At 47.5% G+C, this 24,585-nt stretch overlaps 2 protein-coding genes across 2 annotated transcripts in view; one reads left to right on the forward strand and one right to left on the reverse strand.

Moving 5' to 3' along the window:
* Positions 1-121: 121 nt before the first annotated feature.
* rpp40 (ribonuclease P/MRP 40 subunit) lies at positions 122-12,516 on the reverse strand. The gene is made up of 7 exons (XM_041803652.1): positions 12,302-12,516; positions 12,057-12,069; positions 9,454-9,566; positions 2,727-2,730; positions 2,155-2,335; positions 1,942-2,076; positions 122-1,525 (listed from the first exon to the last, which is right to left on the reverse strand). Exons 1-7 carry the CDS (start codon positions 12,422-12,424, stop codon positions 1,327-1,329), a joined length of 768 nt encoding a protein of 255 aa, XP_041659586.1. The 5' UTR covers positions 12,425-12,516; the 3' UTR covers positions 122-1,326.
* A 430-nt stretch (positions 12,517-12,946) lies between these two features.
* The window catches only part of riok1 (RIO kinase 1 (yeast)), a 27,856-nt gene continuing 16,217 nt past the window's right edge, over positions 12,947-24,585 (forward strand). Inside the window, exons 1-6 of the mRNA XM_041803048.1 lie at positions 12,947-13,116; positions 18,693-18,870; positions 19,026-19,113; positions 22,269-22,338; positions 22,418-22,460; positions 22,635-22,727. Of these exons, the coding sequence (XP_041658982.1) occupies positions 13,064-13,116; positions 18,693-18,870; positions 19,026-19,113; positions 22,269-22,338; positions 22,418-22,460; positions 22,635-22,727 (525 nt within the window). The 5' untranslated portion in view covers positions 12,947-13,063. The remainder of the gene's footprint in view (positions 13,117-18,692; positions 18,871-19,025; positions 19,114-22,268; positions 22,339-22,417; positions 22,461-22,634; positions 22,728-24,585) is intronic.

A 24,585-nucleotide genomic window follows, 5' to 3' on the forward strand; every position in this document is an offset into this window, starting at 1 on the left:
GTTTCTAGCTACTGGATATTCTTATATTTAATCGTGTGACTTCCTGTGAGCGTTCCAGTCCTAACAGCCGTCCACACAGGTTCAGGATTTTATTCCAAACAAAAGAAAAAAAAACTCACACTTTTCAAAAATAAACGTTTTTATTTAGCACCAAAATCAGGACATGGTACAAAAACCGCTCCAACATAAAGGCAGTAAATGTGACCGTAAACGTCTGCTGATCACATCTTCATCCCACTCACAGTAGTTAGTGTCCCAACCTGAGGCCTGGGGCCCCATACAGGGCCCAGTGAAAGGCTCTGACCATAATTATAAACAATAATCCTCTGAAAAACCACGAGAATCTCTGATCCACACTGACCTCAGAAACATTTATGAAGCTGTTTAACATTTTAAATCTGAAGTGGTTTCAAAAATGAGAGGACTTTAATCCACAGAGACCTGCCTTAGCTAAACTCCAAAAACTCTAAAACTATTTACCTGAGGATTTAAACTAAGTTTTGAGTTGTATCATCCATGAAAGGAGGATTATTATGTGAACATTTAGTTCTCAAAGACATTAATAAAATGTTTATTTTACTGAACCATGCAGCTGCAAAATCAATATTTTCTTTTTAGATTTTCCCTTCTTCAAGTCTTCTTTGTGACTCAAGAGACTCTTCTAAAGTTTACTTCTGAGGTTGAGGAACCTGGTAGACTCTTCCCGGTTCACTACCTGAACCGGGAAAAGTCTACCCAGGAGTAGCAAGTACAGGCAGCTGTGGTCATGGTGGACAGCTGTGGTCATGGTGGTCATGGTGGACAGCTGTGGTCATGGTGGACAGCTGTGGTCATGGTGGTCATGGTGGACAGCTGTGGTCATGGTGGTCATGGTGGACAGCTGTGGTCATGGTGGACAGCTGTGGTCATGGTGGTCATGGTGGACAGCTGTGGTCATGGTGGACAGCTGTGGTCATGGTGGTCATGGTGGACAGCTGTGGTCATGGTGGACAGCTGTGGTCATGGTGGTCATGGTGGACAGCTGTGGTCATGGTGGACAGCTGTGGTCATGGTGGTCATGGTGGACAGCTGTGGTCATGGTGGACAGCTGTGGTCATGGTGGTCATGGTGGACAGCTGTGGTCATGGTGGTCATGGTGGACAGCTGTGGTCATGGTGGTCATGGTGGACAGCTGTGGTCATGGTGGTCATGGTGGACAGCTGTGGTCATGGTGGTCATGGTGGACAGCTGTGGTCATGGTGGTCATGGCGGTCATGGCGGACAGCTGTGGTCATGGCGGACAGGTCCAGTCATGGTGGACAGCTGTGGTCATGGTGGTCATGGCGGTCATGGCGGACAGGCGTCCTGAGCTCCTGTAGCCAGGTGAAGCTGGTAGCTCTGGTCCTGGAACATGAGCAGGCTGTAGAAGTTTTCTCCTCCCCTCAGGACGCCATGTTCGTTATGCCCCCATGAAACCGGGGCGTCCACAAATCCGTGAACCGTCACACAAGCCCAGGACTCCAGGTGAGGCTGCTCCAGGTAAGACCTGTGGAACACGAGAACCAGGTGAGGACAGCTGAAACGAGCTAACGGAGGGTAAAACTCTGATCAGCTGACTTTAGGCTAATGCTTGGCTAACAGTAGACCAGGCTAGTGCTAATGCTTAACTACTTGGCTAACATTACAGACTAAGCTAATGCTAATGTTAAACTAAAGTAAGTTTGCATTTAGCTCCCATTATAGGAGTAAATGCTAACAAAACTACAGCTTATGTTAGCTAAGCTATTATGCTAAGCTAATACTAATAACTAACCAAACTCTTGCTAACTGTAGCTCCCATCATGCTAGCTGTAGTCACTGACAAAGAAATCAGCTATTTATTTAGATGAGGTGGGCGGAGCTTCAGTTCACCGTTACCCTTGGTATAAAGCCTAACCTTCCCTCAGAGGTCAAAGGTCACACCTGATCTCCTGGATTAGGTGGTGCACATCCTGAGGCAGCAGCAGGCCGCTCACGGACACGCTCAGAGCGCGGCTTAGCGTCGTCTTTGGCTCCGGACAGACGAGCGCTGACAGGAAGCTGCTGGACGAGTTCTCACTGAAACCACAGAAGAAGAAGACAAGTCACATGACGGAGCCCACAGGAGGTGAAACCTCACAGCGTCCGTCCTCTCACCAGCTGATGTCAGCGTGCACCGCGCCCAGCCACTCCAGGAAGCTGTGAGGGTCACATGACTGCAGGTCAGAGGTCAGCATGGCGGGGCAGGACAGGTCGGCCAGAACGTGACAGCTGATCTCAGGAGAGAGCTCTGACCAATCAGAACGAGATAACAAGGCCTGAAGAGAGGCTCCACCCCCTGTAAACAGGAAGCAGGGGTTAGCTTTAGCTTTAGCTTCAGTACCTGGTAGCTGATAACCAATCACATTAGTCCTATTGTTTACCTAAGCTAGCTGAAGCTAACCACATAAGGCTAAATCAGCCAATCAGGTTCAAGGAGACATGATGACGTCACTGACCTGGGTGATCATGTCACTGACCTGGGTGATCATGTCACTGACCTGGGTGATCATGTCACTAACCTGGGTGATGATGTCACTGACCTGGGTGATGATGTCACTGACCTGGGTGATGATGTCACTGACCTGGGTGATCATGTCACTAACCTGGGTGATGATGTCACTGACCTGGGTGATGATGTCACTGACCTGGGTGATGATGTCACTGACCTGGGTGATCATGTCACTAACCTGGGTGATGATGTCACTAACCTGGGTGATGATGTCACTGACCTGGGTGATGATGTCACTGACCTGGGTGATCATGTCACTGACCTGGGTGATCATGTCACTGACCTGGGTGATGATGTCACTAACCTGGGTGATCATGTCACTGACCTGGGTGATCATGTCACTGACCTGGGTGATCATGTCACTGACCTGGGTGATCATGTCACTGACCTGGGTGATCATGTCACTGACCTGGGTGATCATGTCACTGACCTGGGTGATCATGTCACTGACCTGGGTGATGATGTCACTGACCTGGGTGATGATGTCACTGACCTGGGTGATGATGTCACTGACCTGGGTGATCATGTCACTGACCTGGGTGATCATGTCACTGACCTGGGTGATGATGTCACTAACCTGGGTGATCATGTCACTGACCTGGGTGATCATGTCACTAACCTGGGTGATGATGTCACTGACCTGGGTGATCATGTCACTGACCTGGGTGATCATGTCACTGACCTGGGTGATCATGTCACTGACCTGGGTGATGATGTCACTGACCTGGGTGATCATGTCACTGACCTGGGTGATCATGTCACTGACCTGGGTGATCATGTCACTAACCTGGGTGATGATGTCACTGACCTGGGTGATGATGTCACTGACCTGGGTGATCATGTCACTGACCTGGGTGATGATGTCACTGACCTGGGTGATCATGTCACTAACCTGGGTGATGATGTCACTGACCTGGGTGATCATGTCACTGACCTGGGTGATCATGTCACTGACCTGGGTGATGATGTCACTGACCTGGGTGATCATGTCACTGACCTGGGTGATCATGTCACTGACCTGGGTGATCATGTCACTGACCTGGGTGATCATGTCACTGACCTGGGTGATCATGTCACTAACCTGGGTGATGATGTCACTGACCTGGGTGATCATGTCACTGACCTGGGTGATGATGTCACTGACCTGTGTGATCATGTCACTGACCTGGGTGATCATGTCACTGACCTGGGTGATCATGTCACTGACCTGGGTGATCATGTCACTGACCTGGGTGATCATGTCACTGACCTGGGTGATCATGTCACTAACCTGGGTGATGATGTCACTGACCTGGGTGATGATGTCACTGACCTGGGTGATGATGTCACTGACCTGGGTGATCATGTCACTGACCTGGGTGATCATGTCACCCAGGTCAGTGACCTGGGTGATCATGTCACTAACCTGGGTGATGATGTCACTGACCTGGGTGATGATGTCACTGACCTGGGTGATCATGTCACTGACCTGGGTGATCATGTCACTAACCTGGGTGATCATGTCACTGACCTGGGTGATGATGTCACTGACCTGGGTGATCATGTCACTGACCTGGGTGATGATGTCACTGACCTGGGTGATCATGTCACTGACCTGGGTGATGATGTCACTGACCTGGGTGATGATGTCACTGACCTGGGTGATCATGTCACTGACCTGGGTGATCATGTCACTGACCTGGGTGATGATGTCACTGACCTGGGTGATCATGTCACTGACCTGGGTGATCATGTCACTGACCTGGGTGATGATGTCACTGACCTGGGTGATCATGTCACTGACCTGGGTGATCATGTCACTGACCTGGGTGATGATGTCACTGACCTGGGTGATCATGTCACTGACCTGGGTGATCATGTCACTGACCTGGGTGATCATGTCACTGACCTGGGTGATCATGTCACTGACCTGGGTGATGATGTCACTGACCTGGGTGATGATGTCACTGACCTGGGTGATCATGTCACTGACCTGGGTGATCATGTCACTGACCTGGGTGATGATGTCACTGACCTGGGTGATGATGTCACTAACCTGGGTGATCATGTCACTGACCTGGGTGATCATGTCACTGACCTGGGTGATGATGTCACTGACCTGGGTGATCATGTCACTGACCTGGGTGATCATGTCACTGACCTGGGTGATGATGTCACTGACCTGGGTGATCATGTCACTGACCTGGGTGATCATGTCACTGACCTGGGTGATCATGTCACTGACCTGGGTGATCATGTCACTGACCTGGGTGATGATGTCACTGACCTGGGTGATCATGTCACTGACCTGGGTGATCATGTCACTAACCTGGGTGATCATGTCACTGACCTGGATGATCATGTCACTAACCTGGGTGATGATGTCACTGACCTGGGTGATCATGTCACTGACCTGGGTGATGATGTCACTGACCTGGGTGATGATGTCACTAACCTGGGTGATCATGTCACTGACCTGGGTGATCATGTCACTGACCTGGTTGATGATGTCACTGACCTGGGTGATCATGTCACTAACCTGGGTGATCATGTCACTGACCTGGGTGATCATGTCACTGACCTGGGTGATCATGTCACTGACCTGGGTGATCATGTCACTGACCTGGGTGATCATGTCACTGACCTGGGTGATCATGTCACTGACCTGGGTGATGATGTCACTGACCTGGGTGATGATGTCACTGACCTGGGTGATCATGTCACTGACCTGGGTGATGATGTCACTAACCTGGGTGATCATGTCACTGACCTGGGTGATCATGTCACTGACCTGGGTGATGATGTCACTGACCTGGGTGATCATGTCACTGACCTGGGTGATCATGTCACTGACCTGGGTGATCATGTCACTGACCTGGGTGATCATGTCACTGACCTGGGTGATCATGTCACTGACCTGGGTGATGATGTCACTGACCTGGGTGATCATGTCACTGACCTGGGTGATCATGTCACTGACCTGGGTGATCATGTCACTGACCTGGGTGATGATGTCACTGACCTGGGTGATCATGTCACTGACCTGGGTGATCATGTCACTGACCTGGGTGATCATGTCACTGACCTGGGTGATGTCACTGACCTGGGTGATGATGTCACTGACCTGGGTGATCATGTCACTGACCTGGGTGATCATGTCACTGACCTGGGTGATCATGTCACTGACCTGGGTGATCATGTCACTGACCTGGGTGATCATGTCACTGACCTGGGTGATGATGTCACTGACCTGGGTGATGATGTCACTGACCTGGGTGATCATGTCACTGACCTGGGTGATCATGTCACTGACCTGGGTGATCATGTCACTGACCTGGGTGATCATGTCACTGACCTGGGTGATGATGTCACTGACCTGGGTGATCATGTCACTGACCTGGGTGATCATGTCACTGACCTGGGTGATGATGTCACTGACCTGGGTGATCATGTCACTGACCTGGGTGATCATGTCACTGACCTGGGTGATGATGTCACTGACCTGGGTGATGATGTCACTGACCTGGATGATCATGTCACTAACCTGTGATCATGTCACTGACCTGGGTGATGATGTCACTGACCTGGGTGATGATGTCACTGACCTGGGTGATCATGTCACTGACCTGGGTGATGATGTCACTGACCTGGGTGATCATGTCACTGACCTGGGTGATGATGTCACTGACCTGGGTGATCATGTCACTGACCTGGGTGATCATGTCACTGACCTGGGTGATGATGTCACTGACCTGGGTGATCATGTCACTGACCTGGGTGATGATGTCACTGACCTGGGTGATCATGTCACTGACCTGGGTGATCATGTCACTGACCTGGGTGATCATGTCACTGACCTGGGTGATCATGTCACTGACCTGGGTGATCATGTCACTGACCTGGGTGATCATGTCACTGACCTGGGTGATCATGTCACTGACCTGGGTGATCATGTCACTGACCTGGGTGATCATGTCACTGACCTGGGTGATGATGTCACTGACCTGGGTGATCATGTCACTGACCTGGGTGATCGCGTCACTGACCTGGGTGATGATGTCACTGACCTGGGTGATCATGTCACTGACCTGGGTGATCATGTCACTGACCTGGGTGATGATGTCACTGACCTGGGTGATCATGTCACTGACCTGGGTGATCATGTCACTGACCTGGGTGATGATGTCACTGACCTGGGTGATGATGTCACTGACCTGGGTGATGATGTCACTGACCTGGGTGATCATGTCACTGACCTGGGTGCTGATGTCACTGTCCTGGGATCATGTCACTGACCTGGGTGATCATGTCACTGACCTGGGTGATGATGTCACTGACCTGGGTGATCATGTCACTGACCTGGGTGATCATGTCACTGACCTGGGTGATGATGTCACTAACCTGGGTGATCATGTCACTGACCTGGGTGATCATGTCACTGACCTGGGTGATGATGTCACTGACCTGGGTGATCATGTCACTGACCTGGGTGATCATGTCACTGACCTGGGTGATCATGTCACTGACCTGGGTGATGATGTCACTGACCTGGGTGATCATGTCACTGACCTGGGTGATCATGTCACTGACCTGGGTGATCATGTCACTGACCTGGGTGATGATGTCACTGACCTGGGTGATGATGTCACTGACCTGGGTGATCATGTCACTGACCTGGGTGATCATGTCACTGACCTGGGTGATCATGTCACTGACCTGGGTGATGATGTCACTGACCTGGGTGATCATGTCACTGACCTGGGTGATGATGTCACTGACCTGGGTGATGATGTCACTGACCTGGGTGATCATGTCACTGACCTGGGTGATCATGTCACTGACCTGGGTGATGATGTCACTGACCTGGGTGATCATGTCACTGACCTGGGTGATCATGTCACTGACCTGGGTGATCATGTCACTGACCTGGGTGATCATGTCACTGACCTGGGTGATCATGTCACTGACCTGGGTGATGATGTCACTGACCTGGGTGATGATGTCACTGACCTGGGTGATCATGTCACTGACCTGGGTGATCATGTCACTGACCTGGGTGATGTCACTGACCTGGGTGAACATGTCACTGACCTGGGTGATCATGTCACTGACCTGGGTGATGATGTCACTGACCTGGGTGATGTCACTGACCTGGGTGATCATGTCACTGACCTGGGTGATCATGTCACTGACCTGGGTGATCATGTCACTGACCTGGGTGATCATGTCACTGACCTGGGTGATCATGTCACTGACCTGGGTGATCATGTCACTGACCTGGGTGATCATGTCACTGACCTGGGTGATGATGTCACTGACCTGGGTGATCATGTCACTGACCTGGGTGATCATGTCACTGACCTGGGTGATCATGTCACTGACCTGGGTGATCATGTCACTGACCTGGGTGATCATGTCACTGACCTGGGTGATCATGTCACTGACCTGGGTGATCATGTCACTGACCTGGGTGATCATGTCACTGACCTGGGTGATCATGTCACTGACCTGGGTGATCATGTCACTGACCTGGGTGATGATGTCACTGACCTGGGTGATGATGTCACTGACCTGGGTGATCATGTCACTGACCGGGGTGATGATGTCACTGACCTTGATGATGTCACTGACCTGGTGATGATGTCACTGACCTGGGTGATCATGTCACTGACCTGGGTGATCATGTCACTGACCTTGGTGATGATGTCACTGACCTGGGTGATCATGTCACTGACCTGGGTGATCATGTCACTGAGCTGGGTGATCGATGTGACCTGGGTGATGTTGTCACTGACCTGGGTGATGATGTCACTTACCTGGGTGATCATGTCACTGACCTGGGTGATCATGTCACTGACCTGGGTGATCATGTCACTGACCTGGGTGATGATGTCACTGACCTGGGTGATGATGTCACTGACCTGGGTGATGATGTCACTAACCTGGGTGATCATGTCACCACCGGGTGATCATGTCACTGACCTGGGTGATCATGTCACTGACCTGGGATGATGTCACTGACCTGGGTGATCATGTCACTGACCTGGGTGATCATGTCACTGACCTGGGTGATCATGTCACTGACCTGGGTGATGATGTCACTGACCTGGGTGATCATGTCACTGACCTGGGTGATCATGTCACTGACCTGGGTGATCATGTCACTGACCTGGGTGATGATGACAGCTAACCTGGGTGATGATGTCACTGACCTGGGTGATGATGTCACTGACCTGGGTGATGTCTGACCTGGTGATCATGCTGAGTGATCAGTCAGATACCTGGGTGATCATGTAAATAAACCTGGGTGATCAGCCACTGACCTGGGTGATGTCATGTGATCATGTCACAGAGGCTGCTGATGTCACTGACCCTGGGTGATCTCGTGACTGAGTGATCATGTCACTGCTCCAGAGATGAGTCACTCAGTGGGTGATCCATGTGACTGACCTGGGTGATGATGTCTCTGACCTGGGTGATGACAGAGGAGGAAATAACCTGGGTGACAAGATGTCACTTCCTGTAGTCTATAATAACTGAATTTGAGTAAACATGTCACCAAGTTAAATCATGGTCACTTGGGTTTGTTAGATGTCACTGTACCTGCCTCCTAAATCCTGTGGGAAACACTGACTGATCTAGACCGTCCTAAGTTTTTTGGCTCACTTCTGTTGGGGGTACCAAAATTGCCTTTACAACCCTTGGGGGTGGAGCTAGACTCACTGGTCCATTGATTGGTTGAAAGAATCATCACTTCCTGTGACAGCATGTCATGTGATCACCCAGCTGATGTACTGATATCTGGCTAACAGCCAATGAGAAGTCGGTCCGGCTGAAACTGGATCAGGGTTTACTGTATTGAAACAAACCGGGCTGCTTGGTGGAAACACATCTGTGATGTCATGATGATGTCATGATGATGTCACTGTGCTGCTGCTCTTACTGAATCTGTTTTTGGCTCTGTGGTTGAATCTGGACGGTTTCCCCTCAAACCCCAAAGTCTCAAACGAGTCTTTGTCCAGAGAGAGAGAGAGGCGGCCTACAGAGAAAGGGATGTGAGAGAGAGAGAGAGAGAGAGAGACAGAGAGAGAGCAAGGGATGAGAGAGAGAGAGAGAAAGCAAGGGATGAGAGAGAGAGAGCAAGGGATTAGAGAAAGAGATAGAAAGAGAGCAAGGGACGAGAGAAAGAGAGAGTAAGAGATGAGAGAGAGAAAGAGAGCAAGGGATGAGAGAGAGAGAGAGAAAGAGAGAGAGCAAGGGATGAGAGAGAGAGAGACAGAGAGAGAGAGCAAGGGACGAGACAGAGCGAGCGAGCATTGGATGAGAGAGAGAGCAAGGGATGAGAGAGAGAGAGCAAGGGACGAGAGAGAGAGCAAGGGACGAGAGAGAGAGCAAGGGATGAGAGAGAGAGAGAGCAAGGGACGAGAGAGAGAGAGAGCAAGGGAAGAGAGAGAAAGAGAGCAAGGGATGAGAGAGAGAGAGAGCAAGGGATGAGAGAGAGAGCAAGGGACGAGAGAGAAAGCAAGGGATGAGAGAGCGAGAAAGAGAGCAAGGGATGAGAGAGAGAGAAAGCAAGGGATGAGAGAGAGAGAGCAAGGGATGAGAGAGAGAGAAAGAGAGCAAGGGATGAGAGAGAGAGCAAGGGACGAGAGAGAGAGAGCAAGGGATGAGAGAGAGAAGGGACCCTGATATATGGTGGGCCTGATGGTCTACCATCGTGTCCCTGATGTACAGTTGCCCTGATGGTCAACCATCGTGTCCCTGATATGCGGTGGCCCTGATGGTCAACCATCGTGTCCCTGATGTACAGTTGCCCTGATGGTCAACCATCGTGTCCCTGATATACGGTGGCCCTGATGGTCAACCATTGTGTCCCTGATATACAGTTGCCCTGATGGTCTATAATCGTGTCCCTGATATGCGGTGGCCCTGATGGTCAACCATGGTGTCCCTGATATATGGTGGCCCTGATGGTCAACCATCGTGTCCCTGATATACGGTGGCCCTGATGGTGGACCATCGTGTCCCTGATATGCGGTGGCCCTGATGGTCAACCATTGTGTCCCTGATATACAGTTGCCCTGATGGTCTATAATCGTGTCCCTGATATATGGTGGCCCTGATGGTCAACCATTGTGTCCCTGATATGCGGTGGCCCTGATGGTCGACCATTGTGTCCCTGATATGTGGTGGCCCTGATGGTCGACCATCGTGTCCCTGATATGCGGTCGCCCTGATGGTCAACCATCGTGTCCCTGATAAACGGTGGCCCTGATGGTCAACCATCGTGTCCCTGATATGCGGTGGTCCTGATGGTCATCCATCGGGTCCTTGATATACGGTGGCCCTGATGGTCAACCATCGTGTCCCTGATATACGGTGGCCCTGATGGTCAACCATCGTGTCCCTGATATACAGTTGCCCTGATGGTCTATAATCGTGTCCCTGATATATGGTGGCCCTGATGGTCAACCATCGTGTCCCTGATATACGGTGGCCCTGATGGTCTACCATCGTGTCCCTGATATACGGTGGCCCTGATGGTCTACCATCATGTCCCTGATATATGGTGGCCCTGATGGTCTACCATCGTGTCCCTGATATATGGTGGCCCTGATGGTCTACCATCGTGTCCCTGATATATGGTGGCCCTGATGGTCTACCATCGTGTCCCTGATATATGGTGGGCCTGATGGTCTACCATCGTGTCCCTGATGTACAGTTGCCCTGATGGTCAACCATCGTGTCCCTGATATGCGGTGGCCCTGATGGTCAACCATCGTGTCCCTGATGTACAGTTGCCCTGATGGTCAACCATCGTGTCCCTGATATACGGTGGCCCTGATGGTCAACCATCGTGTCCCTGATATACGGTGGCCCTGATGGTCAACCATCGTGTCCCTGATATACAGTTGCCCTGATGGTCAACCATCGTGTCCCTGATATGCGGTGGCCCTGATGGTCAACCATCGTGTCCCTGATGTACAGTTGCCCTGATGGTCAACCATCGTGTCCCTGATATACGGTGGCCCTGATGGTCAACCATTGTGTCCCTGATATACAGTTGCCCTGATGGTCTATAATTGTGTCCCTGATATATGGTGGCCCTGATGGTCAACCATCGTGTCCCTGATATACGGTGGCCCTGATGGTCTACCATCGTGTCCCTGATATGCGGTGGTCCTGATGGTCAACCATCGTGTCCTTGATATACTGTGGCACTGATGGTCAACCATCGTGTCCCTGATATACGGTGGCCCTGATGGTCAACCATCGTGTCCCTGATATACGGTGGCCCTGATGGTCTACCAAAATGGATATATGTTCATGATTTAAAAAAATTTTTTTCATTCTCTTAAAATCTTTATACTTATGATTTCAATTAGATATTTTCATCACTGACAAAATGTTTTCATATTTTGTGAAATATTTCTGATGTATTTAACTTTTTCTCTTACCAAAAAGTGTGACATGAATTATTTTTGCAAATACTTAAAAGTTTTTCCAGCTGCCTTGAGGGCCACCGTACCTTTCTGCTGCACCTGGTTTGCAGGATATCCAGGAGATCTTGAGTGATTTTAACTGCTTTACCTCTGATTATTTTAATTTCTCCGTTAATTTCAGCCACTGTAGATCTGATAGAAAAATGATACTTACATAAGACAATAATCAACCTTAACGTCCGTTAACATCAGCCACAGCTGATACACACCTCAGAGCTAACGCGGCTAAAGCTACATGCTAACGCGGCTAAAGCTACATGCTAACCGGTACCTTGTAGTTGAAGTGTAGTCGCTCTATCTGAGCGTTGATCCGGGTCTTCTCATCCCGGAAGCTGGATCTCTCACAGACCAGCAGAGACCTGGGGGTCTGATCCAGATCAGCGCTTACTTTCATCTTTACCTTGTTTTAACTATAACAAACTTAGCACACATCTCTAAACACGAGCAGAGCCCGAAAAAACACGAGCGAACCCGAGTTTACACGAGCAACCTGCAGCGGCACTTCCTGTGGCTGAATTTCAGCATAAAAGCCTCCAAAGGAGAGCACTAGAACATGGAGCCACGGTGATCCTGAAGAATAATCAGAGAACAAAAACACAGCATTACTAAAATAGACAAAAATATAACGAAATAAATCCTTTTTTTTAATTGAGCAGTTCGTGCTATTTTTTTCTCCACGGTGACGTCTTTACTGTCTTTACTGTCTTTGTTTACTGTGTTTTAAAGCTCCTGGTGTTACTCATGTTCTATTTTTAACTCTTTAAAACACGCTGAAAGGTCTAACCCTCATAAAAACTATGAACTCCTCCTTTAAATAAAGATAACCGCTGTCATCTGTGCTCAGTGTTTCCGGTCTCCCCGGCAGGGGGCAGCACTGAACTGCACTTCGCGCCTCTCCTCTCTCCGTAGTGACGTGTACAGACCCGGAAGGGGAGAAAGCACGCCGTGCTGTGGGGGATCTGTGATCGGTGAGGTTCCTGAGAGGTTCTGCTGCTCTGATCGGTTCTGATACAGGTGTTCGATCTGTGACGTCATGTCGGTGGACGGCTGCGTGCCGGGACAGTTCGATGACGCAGAGGAGGACAGGTAAGAGGCGCTCAGGTGTCCAGAGAGCCAGGGATTGGTCAGAATCAGACGTATTTACACCAGTGGGTCTGAGCTGGACTACAGGACCAGAGAGATCAGGGCCCGGATCGATGATAGTGATCAGCCAAACAGGTTAGTCTGATCGATCCTTCTTCTTCTGTGGTGTAGAAAGGTAGCAGCCTCTGATTAATGAGGACGTCTGGAGCTCAAACATGTTAATGATCCATAAAAGAGCAGATCTCAGAGCCCAGCCAGCTCATTATAGAGGAGAACACCTCAGTTTCATGGAGCAGAGGCTTTCTAAGTCCAGACCTGCAGTTCAGAACCACCGCAGTAGGGCTGGGCAGATTATCAGGTTACTGATACAAGACTAAAGTTCAGAACCACCGCAGTAGGGCTGGGCAGTTTATCAGGTTACTGATACAAGACTAAAGTTCAGAACCACCGCAGTAGGGCTGGGCAGATTATCAGGTCATTAATACAAGACTAAAGTTCAGAACCACCGCAGTAGGGCTGGGCAGATTATCAGGTTACTGATACAAGACTAAAGTTCAGAACCACCACAGTAGGGCTGGGCAGATTATCAGGTTACTGATACAAGACTAAAGTTCAGAACCACCGCAGTAGGGCTGGGCAGTTTATCAGGTCATTAATACAAGACTAAAGTTCAGAACCACCGCAGTAGGGCTGGGCAGATTATCAGGTCATTAATACAAGACTAAAGTTCAGAACCACCACAGTAGGGCTGGGCAGATTATCAGGTTACTGATACAAGACTAAAGTTCAGAACCACCGCAGTAGGGCTGGGCAGATTATCAGGTCATTAATACAAGACTAAAGTTCAGAACCACCACAGTAGGGCTGGGCAGATTATCAGGTTACTGATACAAGACTAAAGTTCAGAACCACCACAGTAGGGCTGGGCAGTTTATCAGGTCATTAATACAAGACTAAAGTTCAGAACCACCGCAGTAGGGCTGGGCAGATTATCAGGTCATTAATACAAGACTAAAGTTCAGAACCACCACAGTAGGGCTGGGCAGATTATCAGGTTACTGATACAAGACTAAAGTTCAGAACCACCGCAGTAGGGCTGGGCAGATTATCAGGTCATTAATACAAGACTAAAGTTCAGAACCACCGCAGTAGGGCTGGGCAGATTATCAGGTCATTAATACAAGACTAAAGTTCAGAACCACCACAGTAGGGCTGGGCAGATTATCAGGTTACTGATACAAGACTAAAGTTCAGAACCACCACAGTAGGGCTGGGCAGTTTATCAGGTCATTAATACAAGACTAAAGTTCAGAACCACCGCAGTAGGGCTGGGCAGTTTATCAGGTCATTAATACAAGACTAAAGTTCGGAACCACCGCAGTAGGGCTGGGCAGTTTATCAGGTCGTTAATACAAGACTAAAGTTCGGAACCACCGCAGTAGGGCTGGGCAGATTATCAGGTCATTAATACAAGACTAAAGTTCGGAACCACCGCAGTAGGGCTGGGCAGCTTATCAGGTCGTTAATTCAAGACTAAAGTTCGGAACCAACGCAGTAGGGCTGGGCAGTTTATCAGGTCATTAATACCAGACTAAAGTTCGGAACCACCGCAGTAGGGCTGGGAAGTTTATCAGGTCATTAATACCAGACTAAAGTTCGGAACCACCGCAGTAGGGCTGGGCAGTTTATCAGGTCGTTAATACAAGACAAAAGTTCGGAACCACCGCAGTAGGGCTGGGCAGTTTATCAGGTCATTAATACAAGACTAAATTCAGAACCACCGCAGTAGGGCTGGGCAGTTTATCAGGTCATTAATACAAGACTAAATTTCGGAACAACCGCAGTAGGGTTGGGCAGATTATCAGGTCATTAATACCAGACTAAAGTTCGGAACCACCGCAGTAGGGCTGGGCAGTTTATCAGGTCATTGATACAAGACTAAAGTTCGGAACCACCGCAGTAGGGCTGGGCAGATTTGAGGTTATTAATCCAAGACTAAAGTTCTGAACCACCGCAGTAGGGCTGGGCAGATTATCAGGTTATTGATACAAGACTAAAGTTCGGAACCACCGCAGTAGGGCTGGGCAGATTGTCAGGTTATTAATCCAAGACTAAAGTTCGGAACCACCGCAGTAGGGCTGGGCAGTTTATCAGGTCATTGATACAAGACTAAAGTTCAGAACCACCGCAGTAGGGCTGGGCAGATTATCAGGTCATTGATACAAGACTAAAGTTCAGAACCACCGCAGTAGGGCTGGGCAGATTATAAGGTCATTAATACAAGACTAAATTCAGAACCACCATAGTAGGGCTGGGCAGATTATCAGGTCATTGATACAAGACTAAAGTTCAGAACCACCGCAGTAGGGCTGGGCAGATTATCAGGTCATTGATACAAGACTAAAGTTTGGAACCACCACAGTAGGGATGGACAGTTTATCAGGTCATTAATACAAGACTGAATTCAGAACCACCACAGTAGGGCTGGGCAGTTTATCAGGTCATTAATACATGACTAAAGTTCGGAACCACCGCAGTAGGGCTGGGCAGATTTGAGGTTATTAATCCAAGACTAAAGTTCAGAACCACCGCAGTAGGGCTGGGCAGATTATCAGGTCATTAATACCAGACAAAAGTTCGGAACCACCGCAGTAGAGCTGGGCAGTTTATCAGGTCATTAATACAAGACTAAAGTTCAGAACCACCGCAGTAGGGCTGGGCAGATTATCAGGTCATTGATACAAGACTAAAGTTTGGAACCACCACAGTAGGGATGGACAGTTTATCAGGTCATTAATACAAGACTGAATTCAAAACCACCACAGTAGGGCTGGGCTGTTTATCAGGTCATTAATACATGACTAAAGTTCGGAACCACCGCAGTAGGGCTGGGCAGATTTGAGGTTATTAATCCAAGACTAAAGTTCAGAACCACCGCAGTAGGTCTGGGCAGATTATCAGGTCATTAATACCAGACAAAAGTTCAGAACCACCGCAGTAGGGCTGGGCAGATTTGAGGTTATTAATCCAAGACTAAAGTTCGGAACCACCGCAGTAGGGCTGGGCAGATTATCAGGTTATTGATACAAGACTAAAGTTCAGAACCACCGCAGTAGGTCTGGGCAGATTATCAGGTCATTAATACCAGACAAAAGTTCAGAACCACCGCAGTAGGGCTGGGCAGATTTGAGGTTATTAATCCAAGACTAAAGTTCGGAACCACCGCAGTAGGGCTGGGCAGATTATCAGGTTATTGATACAAGACTAAAGTGCGGAACCACCGCAGTAGGGCTGGGCAGCTTATCAGGTCGTTAATACAAGACTAAAGTTCGGAACCACCGCAGTAGGGCTGGGCAGTTTATCAGGTCATTAATACAAGACTAAAGTTCGGAACCACCGCAGTAGGGCTGGGCAGATTATCAGGTCATTAATACAAGACTAAAGTTCGGAACCACCGCAGTAGGGCTGGGCAGATTATCAGGTCATTAATACAAGACTAAAGTTCGGAACCACCGCAGTAGGGCTGGGCAGCTTATCAGGTCGTTAATCCAAGACTAAAGTTCGGAACCACCGCAGTAGGGCTGGGCAGTTTATCAGGTCATTAATACCAGACTAAAGTAAAAGCAGCATAATATCAGTGACAGCAGCGAGTAGCTCACTCAGCTTCATGATCAGCAGAGATGAACATTTCTGTTAACATCAGAAATCAGCTGTTGCCACAAATAATCACAACAGAGCCACACATTGAGTATCACTGGTTTACAGTTTTAATCCATTATAGTAAAAGCTACACGTGTGTGATAGTTAAGGGGAGTGTTCATGCATTTATTTGTGTATCTGTGTAGGGCTCCTAGGTTGCTGTGGTAACGAGCGCCTGGATGACATCATAGCTAATCAGTCACAGTTGAGATCAAAGCTAATTAGTCACACCTGTGAGAGTTTCTGTTAAATACACCTCTGAGTTGAGAGGTCAGTACATGCACTCAAACAAAGTCCATTTAAGCTGTACTTGTAAAAGAAAAAAAGATTCATGAGAATCAGCAGAAGTTGCTGAACATGGTGACGTATTTTTTTATGTGTGGGAAGTGAAAAATAATGGTTCAAGGATGAGTTATAAAAATGGTTCTGAAAGGCCCGCTGAGAACCTCAGGAGGAAACTCAATATTAGTGTAGGTGAACAGCTGTAGGGGTGTGGTCACACTTTGAAGCTCCTTGTGCCAAAACCATTGATCCTTTTGACCTCAAATCTTCTTTGTGAGGAAGAGGGGATGTGTGGCTACATTTCGTTGTTTATTTCATAACTGTGGACCAAATATTTTTTTCAGGAGAGCAGTTTGTTCAGAAATTCTGCCTCTTCTCACAACTCTTCTCCTGCACTCTAGTGATGATGTCATCTCTCTAAAGGCCCAAACATACTCGGGCAGAACGGACTCCATGGAGGTCCGCGCGGACTCAAAGCGGACGTCCACAAGGCCCATACGCACAAAGCTCAAATTTTATGTCCGCGTAGACCCCGCTGCGCGTACTGGTGTCACACAAAACACTGGTCGGCATGTATTTTTCACATCGACCCGCATTAAATGTGACACTGACCTGCATTTTGTTCCCAGTGCAGCGTTGACGGGTGAGCGGTGAAGGAGTGGGGCTAGGCGCCCAACTAGATCATCAAAGTGTCAATTGAAAGTATTGAAAATGTTTTTCCACGTCAATACTTCGCATGTCCTCCACCAACATGGCATACTCCCCTTCCTCGTCCTTTTTTTTTTTTAAAGATTTATTTATGGGCTTTTTCATGCCTTTATTTGATAGAGTAAGGACAGTGGATAGACTCGGAAACAGGGAAGAGACTGGGGAGAGACATGCGGTGAAGGGCCACAGGCCGGATTCGAACCCGAGCCGTCCACGCACATGGGTGGCGCTTTAAACCGCTCGACCATCTGCGCTCCCCCTTCCTCGTCTCTTGTGGTATTTAATGGCAGTACACACCACAGTCTCTTAATTTTATGGCTTTGCAAAGCCAGAAGGCTTCGTCAGTGTAGGAAGCCATGACAGAAAGATGTAAACAACATGCAAGGATTGTGGGAAATGTAGGATTTCACGGATATTTCACAGGAAACTACTACGTGGCGGTGCGCTCAACTATGAAAGCTGTGATGACTGCGGACATTCGGCGTGGAGTCCGCTCCTCTCACAGTCTCGAGCATGTTCGGGCCTTAGTTGAAAAAGGTGCAGATTTGTGAAATTTTGCCATCTGTTTAATTTGTTACAGAAAGTTAAATGTTTAAAAAATTATGAAAGTTAGAAATGAGAAAAGTCACAGCAGTCGAATGACAAAGAAACTGAATTTTTAAAAGTTGAAACGGTGTCGATATGATGAAGGAGGAGATAGCGGACGCAAATATCAATAGTGTAAAAGGGTTAAACATGGGGGGGCTGTAAACCCCCCCCCATCAGCTGTTCTTATGTAAATCCCTGCTCTGCAGTCATTGGCACTAAAGCGACCCGCTCTCCACCGTCACACTAATGCTAACTCACCAAACACAACCCGTGCTCAGCGTTGGCACTTCCTGTGTCTGCAGCGACCAATCACAGCCTGTGCAGAGCCAGCTGAGTGATGTCACTGCGCGGCCTTCATCAGAGCCTGAGGAGGAAGAGGAGGAGGAGGAGGAGGAGCCTGATGAAGACGATGAAGAGTGGGCGTGGCGTTCAGGTGGAGATCTGACTAAACGATACATCAGGACAGGTGTGAACTGTCAGGTGAGTTTTAATAATCAGACTGTATTAATGGATAGCTGATGGTCAGGATCACGTCTGTCACAGCTTCAAGCTTCTCTTCACACCAATAACAAACACTCTTATATCTGTGTGTTACTTTAACCATCTGACTGGTCACCTCTCTTCTCATTGGTCAGTCAAACAGACAGAATCCATCCAATAAGGCGCTGCCATCGACGCCGTCTGATAAAGCCTTGAGGAAATACGAAAACAAGATCAACCTGGGTAAAACACGCCACATCATCTGATTATTGATCATGTTCATGTCATCAGTGAGAGAACAGAAATACTAGAATCTGGTCAGGGCCGGGACCAGAACCAGAACTTTCCTTTAAGCTGGTCAGGGCTAGGACAAGAACCAGAACTTTCTTTTAAGCTGGTCAGGGCCTGGACCAGAACCAGAACTTTCCTTTAAGCTGGTCAGGGCCTGGACCAGAACCAGAACTTTCCTTTAAGCTGATCAGGGCTGGTACCAGAACCAGAACTTTCCTTTAAGCTGGTCAGGGCTAGGACCAGAACCAGAACTTTCTTTTAAGCTGGTCAGGGCCTGGACCAGAACCAGAACTTTCCTTTAAGCTGGTCAGGGCCTGGACCAGAACCAGAACTTTCCTTTAAGCTGATCAGGGCTGGTACCAGAACCAGAACTTTCCTTTAAGCTGGTCAGGGCCTGGACCAGAACCAGAACTTTCCTTTAAGCTGGTCAGGGCCTGGACCAGAACCAGAACTTTCCTTTAAGCTGGTTAGGGCCTGGACCAGAACCAGAACTTCCTTTAAGCTGATCAGGGCTAGGACCAGAACCAGAACTTTCCTTTACACTGGTCAGGGCCGGGACCAGAACCAGAACTTTCCTTTAAGCTGATCAGGGCTGGTACTGGAACCAGAACTTTCCTTTAAGCTGGTCAGGGCCAGGACCAGAACCAGAACTTTCTTTTAAACTGGTCAGGGCCGGTACCAGAACCAGAACTTTCCTTTAAGCTGGTTAGGGCTAGGACCAGAACCAGAACTTTCTTTTAGGCTGGTCAGGGCTAGGACCAGAACCAGAACTTTCCTTTACACTGGTCAGGGCCGGGACCAGAACCAGAACTTTCCTTTAAGCTGATCAGGGCTGGTACTGGAACCAGAACTTTCCTTTAAGCTGGTCAGGGCCAGGACCAGAACCAGAACTTTCTTTTAAACTGGTCAGGGCCGGTACCAGAACCAGAACTTTCCTTTAAGCTGGTTAGGGCTAGGACCAGAACCAGAACTTTCTTTTAGGCTGGTCAGGGCTAGGACCAGAACCAGAACTTTCTTTTAAGCTGGTTTTGGGCTAGGACCAGAACCAGAACTTTCTTTTAAGCTGGTTAGGGCTAGGACCAGAACCAGAACTTTCTTTTAAGCTGATCAGGGCTAGGACCAGAACCAGAACTTTCTTTTAAGCTGGTCAGGGCTAGGACCAGAACCAGAACTTTCTTTTAAGCTGGTTAGGGCTAGGACCAGAACCAGAACTTTCCTTTAAGCTGATCAGGGCTAGGACCAGAACCAGAACTTTCTTTTAAGCTGGTTAGGGCTAGGACCAGAACCAGAATTTTCCTTTAAGCTGATCAGGGCTAGGACCAGAACCAGAACTTTCTTTTAAGCTGGTCAGGGCTAGGACCAGAACCAGAACTTTCCTTTAAGCTGGTTAGGGCTAGGACCAGAACCAGAACTTTCTTTTAAGCTGGTCAGGGCTAGGACCAGAACCAGAACTTTCCTTTAAGCTGATCAGGGCTAGGACCAGAACCAGAACTTTCTTTTAAGCTGGTTAGGGCTAGGACCAGAACCAGAACCATAACTTTCCTTTAAGCTGATCAGGGCTAGGACCAGAACCAGAACTTTCTTTTAAGCTGGTTAGGGCTAGGAACCAGAACCAGAACTTTACTTTAAGCTGGTCAGGGCTAGGACCAGAACCAGAACTTTCCTTTAAGCTGGTCAGGGCTAGGACCAGAACCAGAACTTTCTTTTAAGCTGTTCAGGGCTAGGACCAGAACTAGAACTTTCCTTTAAGCTGGTTAGGGCTAGGACCAGAACCAGAACTTTCCTTTAAGCTGGTTAGGGCTAGGACCAGAACCAGAACTTTCTTTTAAGCTGGTTAGGGCTAGGACCAGAACCAGAACTTTCCTTTAAGCTGGTTAGGGCTAGGACCAGAACCAGAACTTTCTTTTAAGCTGGTTAGGGCTAGGACCAGAACCAGAACTTTCCTTTAAGCTGGTTAGGGCTAGGACCAGAACCAGAACTTTCTTTTAAGCTGGTTAGGGCTGTACCATGAAGAACCACACAGTCGTCAACATCACGGCGTAATAATCAACGCTGGATTGACTCTAGCAGCATCTAAACCAGTGGTTTAGAAATGTTGCCAACCGCCTAAGTCCCAAAAATAAGTTGACAAGATTGTGCCTGAATTGCTCAATATTGTGAGACATTCTCTTTTTTTTTTTATTCTTTTTTTTTGTTCTAGTAAATTTATTAACAAAAATTCCCATAATCGTAATAATTTTGACATTTAGGGGAAGGTAGATATTGTAATAACTTCCAACAAATGTAACATAAACATGAAAACTAATGTTGGTGGTCGTTGTTGTTTGTCGTAGCCTTTTCACAACTGCCCGTGGGTTCAAGTCAGCTTAAGCTCAAGTCACATCAAAAAAGGTAGTCATGGCCATTTTTTCGCCATGAAACAGGAAGTAGTTCTATCAGAGTCATAAAACTCTGGTAGAACTTTGAATCTTAGGGCTGTGAGGAAATGACCCAGCCAGCTTTAACATTGTATCATAACTTAAAATCTCCAAACTGTCCACCCAAAATTAGCTTTTAGTCTCAGGAAGTTTGTAACCTGTGTGTTTAAGACAAAACAATTTGCTTTAGTAGAGAGTGGCATCAAATATTGACAAGCCAGCCTTGTCCTGTGAGCATTGTTCAGAAGAAAATCAAATGTTTAGAAGAGTAAAATGACTTCTATTTGGATCAGATTAACCCCCTCTGATGACCTCATTCAAGAAGAAACCCTTTAATTTTACATCATTTTCCAAATTAATATCAATCCTCCCCTTTTCTCTTTTTTTCAAAATTTTCTGAAGATTTTAAAAAACGAGGCAGGGACAGGCAAAAGAAAAGAATGAACAGTTCATGGAAAAGAAGATAGACTGTGAGACCTTCATGCTATTTAGATCTACTGTAATCTGTGCAGTGTAACGACTTCTTCTTCCGTTGTTGCACAAATAAGTCAGCAACGTTTTTTTGGAATTGCACAAAATGTATTTGGATAGAAAAACATTGCCAGTGTGTGCAATTAAGTTTAAATATTCTTAAGTTTTTAAAGTGCAGCAGCATGATTAAGATGTGATTAGATTTTTTTATTATTCCAGATAAACTGAATTTTGCTGACTCGGTGATCAATAAAGTGACGACTCTGCAGAAACAGAAAGACGCCGACACGTACGTCCCACTTCTTCTTACTGCTATTCACCAGGTCATGTGATATGTTTCTAACGCTCTGATTGGCTGCTCTCTGCAGGTACCGAGTAAAGGACAAATCAGATCGAGCCACGGTGGAACAGGTGAGCTCTGAAAGGCTTTTATTTTGAAAGGGTCTTACAGGAAGTAAACGTCAGTAACACTCGTCAAACGTGGTGTATCATACCATATGATCACTAAATGAGGAACCCACCACTAATCAGTTATTGATCCATGATCAGTCAATGAGTCATGTGACCGTGTTTCTTCTTCTGCAGGTTTTAGATCCGCGCACTCGAATGATTCTGTTCAAGATGCTGAGTCGGGGAATTATCAGTGAAATCAACGGCTGCATCAGCACGGGGAAGGAGGTGAGCACGATCAATACACCGATCAATACACTGATCAATACACTGATCAATACATGGATCAATACACTGATCAGTACACCGATCAATACACTGATCGATACATGGATCAATACACTGATCAATAGACTGATGAATTCACCGATCAATACACTGATCGATACATGGATCAATACACTGATCAGTACACCGGTCACTACACTGATCAATACACTGATCAATACACTGATCAGTACACTGATCAATACACTGATCAATACACTGATCAATACACTGATCAGTACACTGATCAATACACTGATCAATACACCGATCAATACACCGATCAGTACACCGATCAATACACCGATCAGTACACCGATCAGTATGCCGATCAGTACGCCGATCAATACACCGATCAATACACCAATCAGTACACCGATCAGTACACCGATCAGTATGCCGATCAGTACGCCGATCAATACACTGATCAATTCACCGATCAATACACTGATCGATACATGGATCAATACACTGATCAATACACTGATCAATACACTGATCAATTCACCGATCAATACACTGATCGATACATGGATCAATACACCGATCAATACACTGATCGATACATGGATCAATACACTGATCAATACACTGATCAGTACACTGATCAATACACTGATCAATACACTGATCAATTCACCGATCAATACACTGATCGATACATGGATCAATACACTGATCAGTACACCGATCACTACACTGATCAATACACTGATCAATACACCGATCAATACACTGATCAATACACCGATCAATACACTGATCGATACATGGATCAATACACTTATCAGTACACTGATCAATACACTGATCAATACACTGATCAATTCACCGATCAATACACTGATCGATACATGGATCAATACACTGATCAGTACACTGATCAATACACCGATCACTACACTGATCAATACACCGATCAATACACCGATCAATACACCGATCAGTACACCGATCAATACACCGATCAGTACACCGATCAATACACCGATCAGTACACCGATCAGTACACCGATCAACACACCGGTCAGTACACCGATCAATACACCGATCAGTACTCCGATCAACACACCGATCAGTACACCGATCAATACACCGATCAATACACCGATCAGTACACCGATCAGTACACCGATCAGTACACCGATCAATACACCGATCAGTACACAGATCAATACACCGATCACTACACCGATCAATACAACGATCAATACACCGATCAATACACCGATCAATACACTGATCGATACATGGATCAATACACTGATCAATACACTGATCAGTACACTGATCAATACACTGATCAATACACTGATCAATTCACCGATCAATACACTGATCGATACATATATCAGTACTCCGATCAGTACACAGATCAGTACACAGATCAGTACACCGATCAATACACCGATCAGTACACAGATCAATACACCGATCAATACACCGATCAGTACACAGATCAGTACACCGATCAATACACCGATCAATACACCGATCAGTACACAGATCAGTACACCGATCAATACACCGATCAATACACCGATCAATACACCGATCGATACATGGATCAATACATGGATAGGTTCACCAATCAATACAAGATCAAAACACTGATTATTGCCAGTGGCTGCAGGTGCTTGATCCTTAAAGGGGGCCGGACTATCTCAAGAGGTTCTGAGGCCTAAAGGCTCCACCTCCTGTTCTACTTTAGAACCTGCAGGTATTTAAATGGAGAATCCTGATAACAGGAAATACATCGGTTGTTCTGTGGTTGTCTTGGTAACGTTGCTGTTGTTTTTGTTGTTGTTAAAGGTCTCAT

The sequence above is a fragment of the Cheilinus undulatus genome, linkage group 13 (assembly GCF_018320785.1).
Source record: "Cheilinus undulatus linkage group 13, ASM1832078v1, whole genome shotgun sequence".
Taxonomy (NCBI): Eukaryota; Metazoa; Chordata; class Actinopteri; order Labriformes; family Labridae; genus Cheilinus; species Cheilinus undulatus.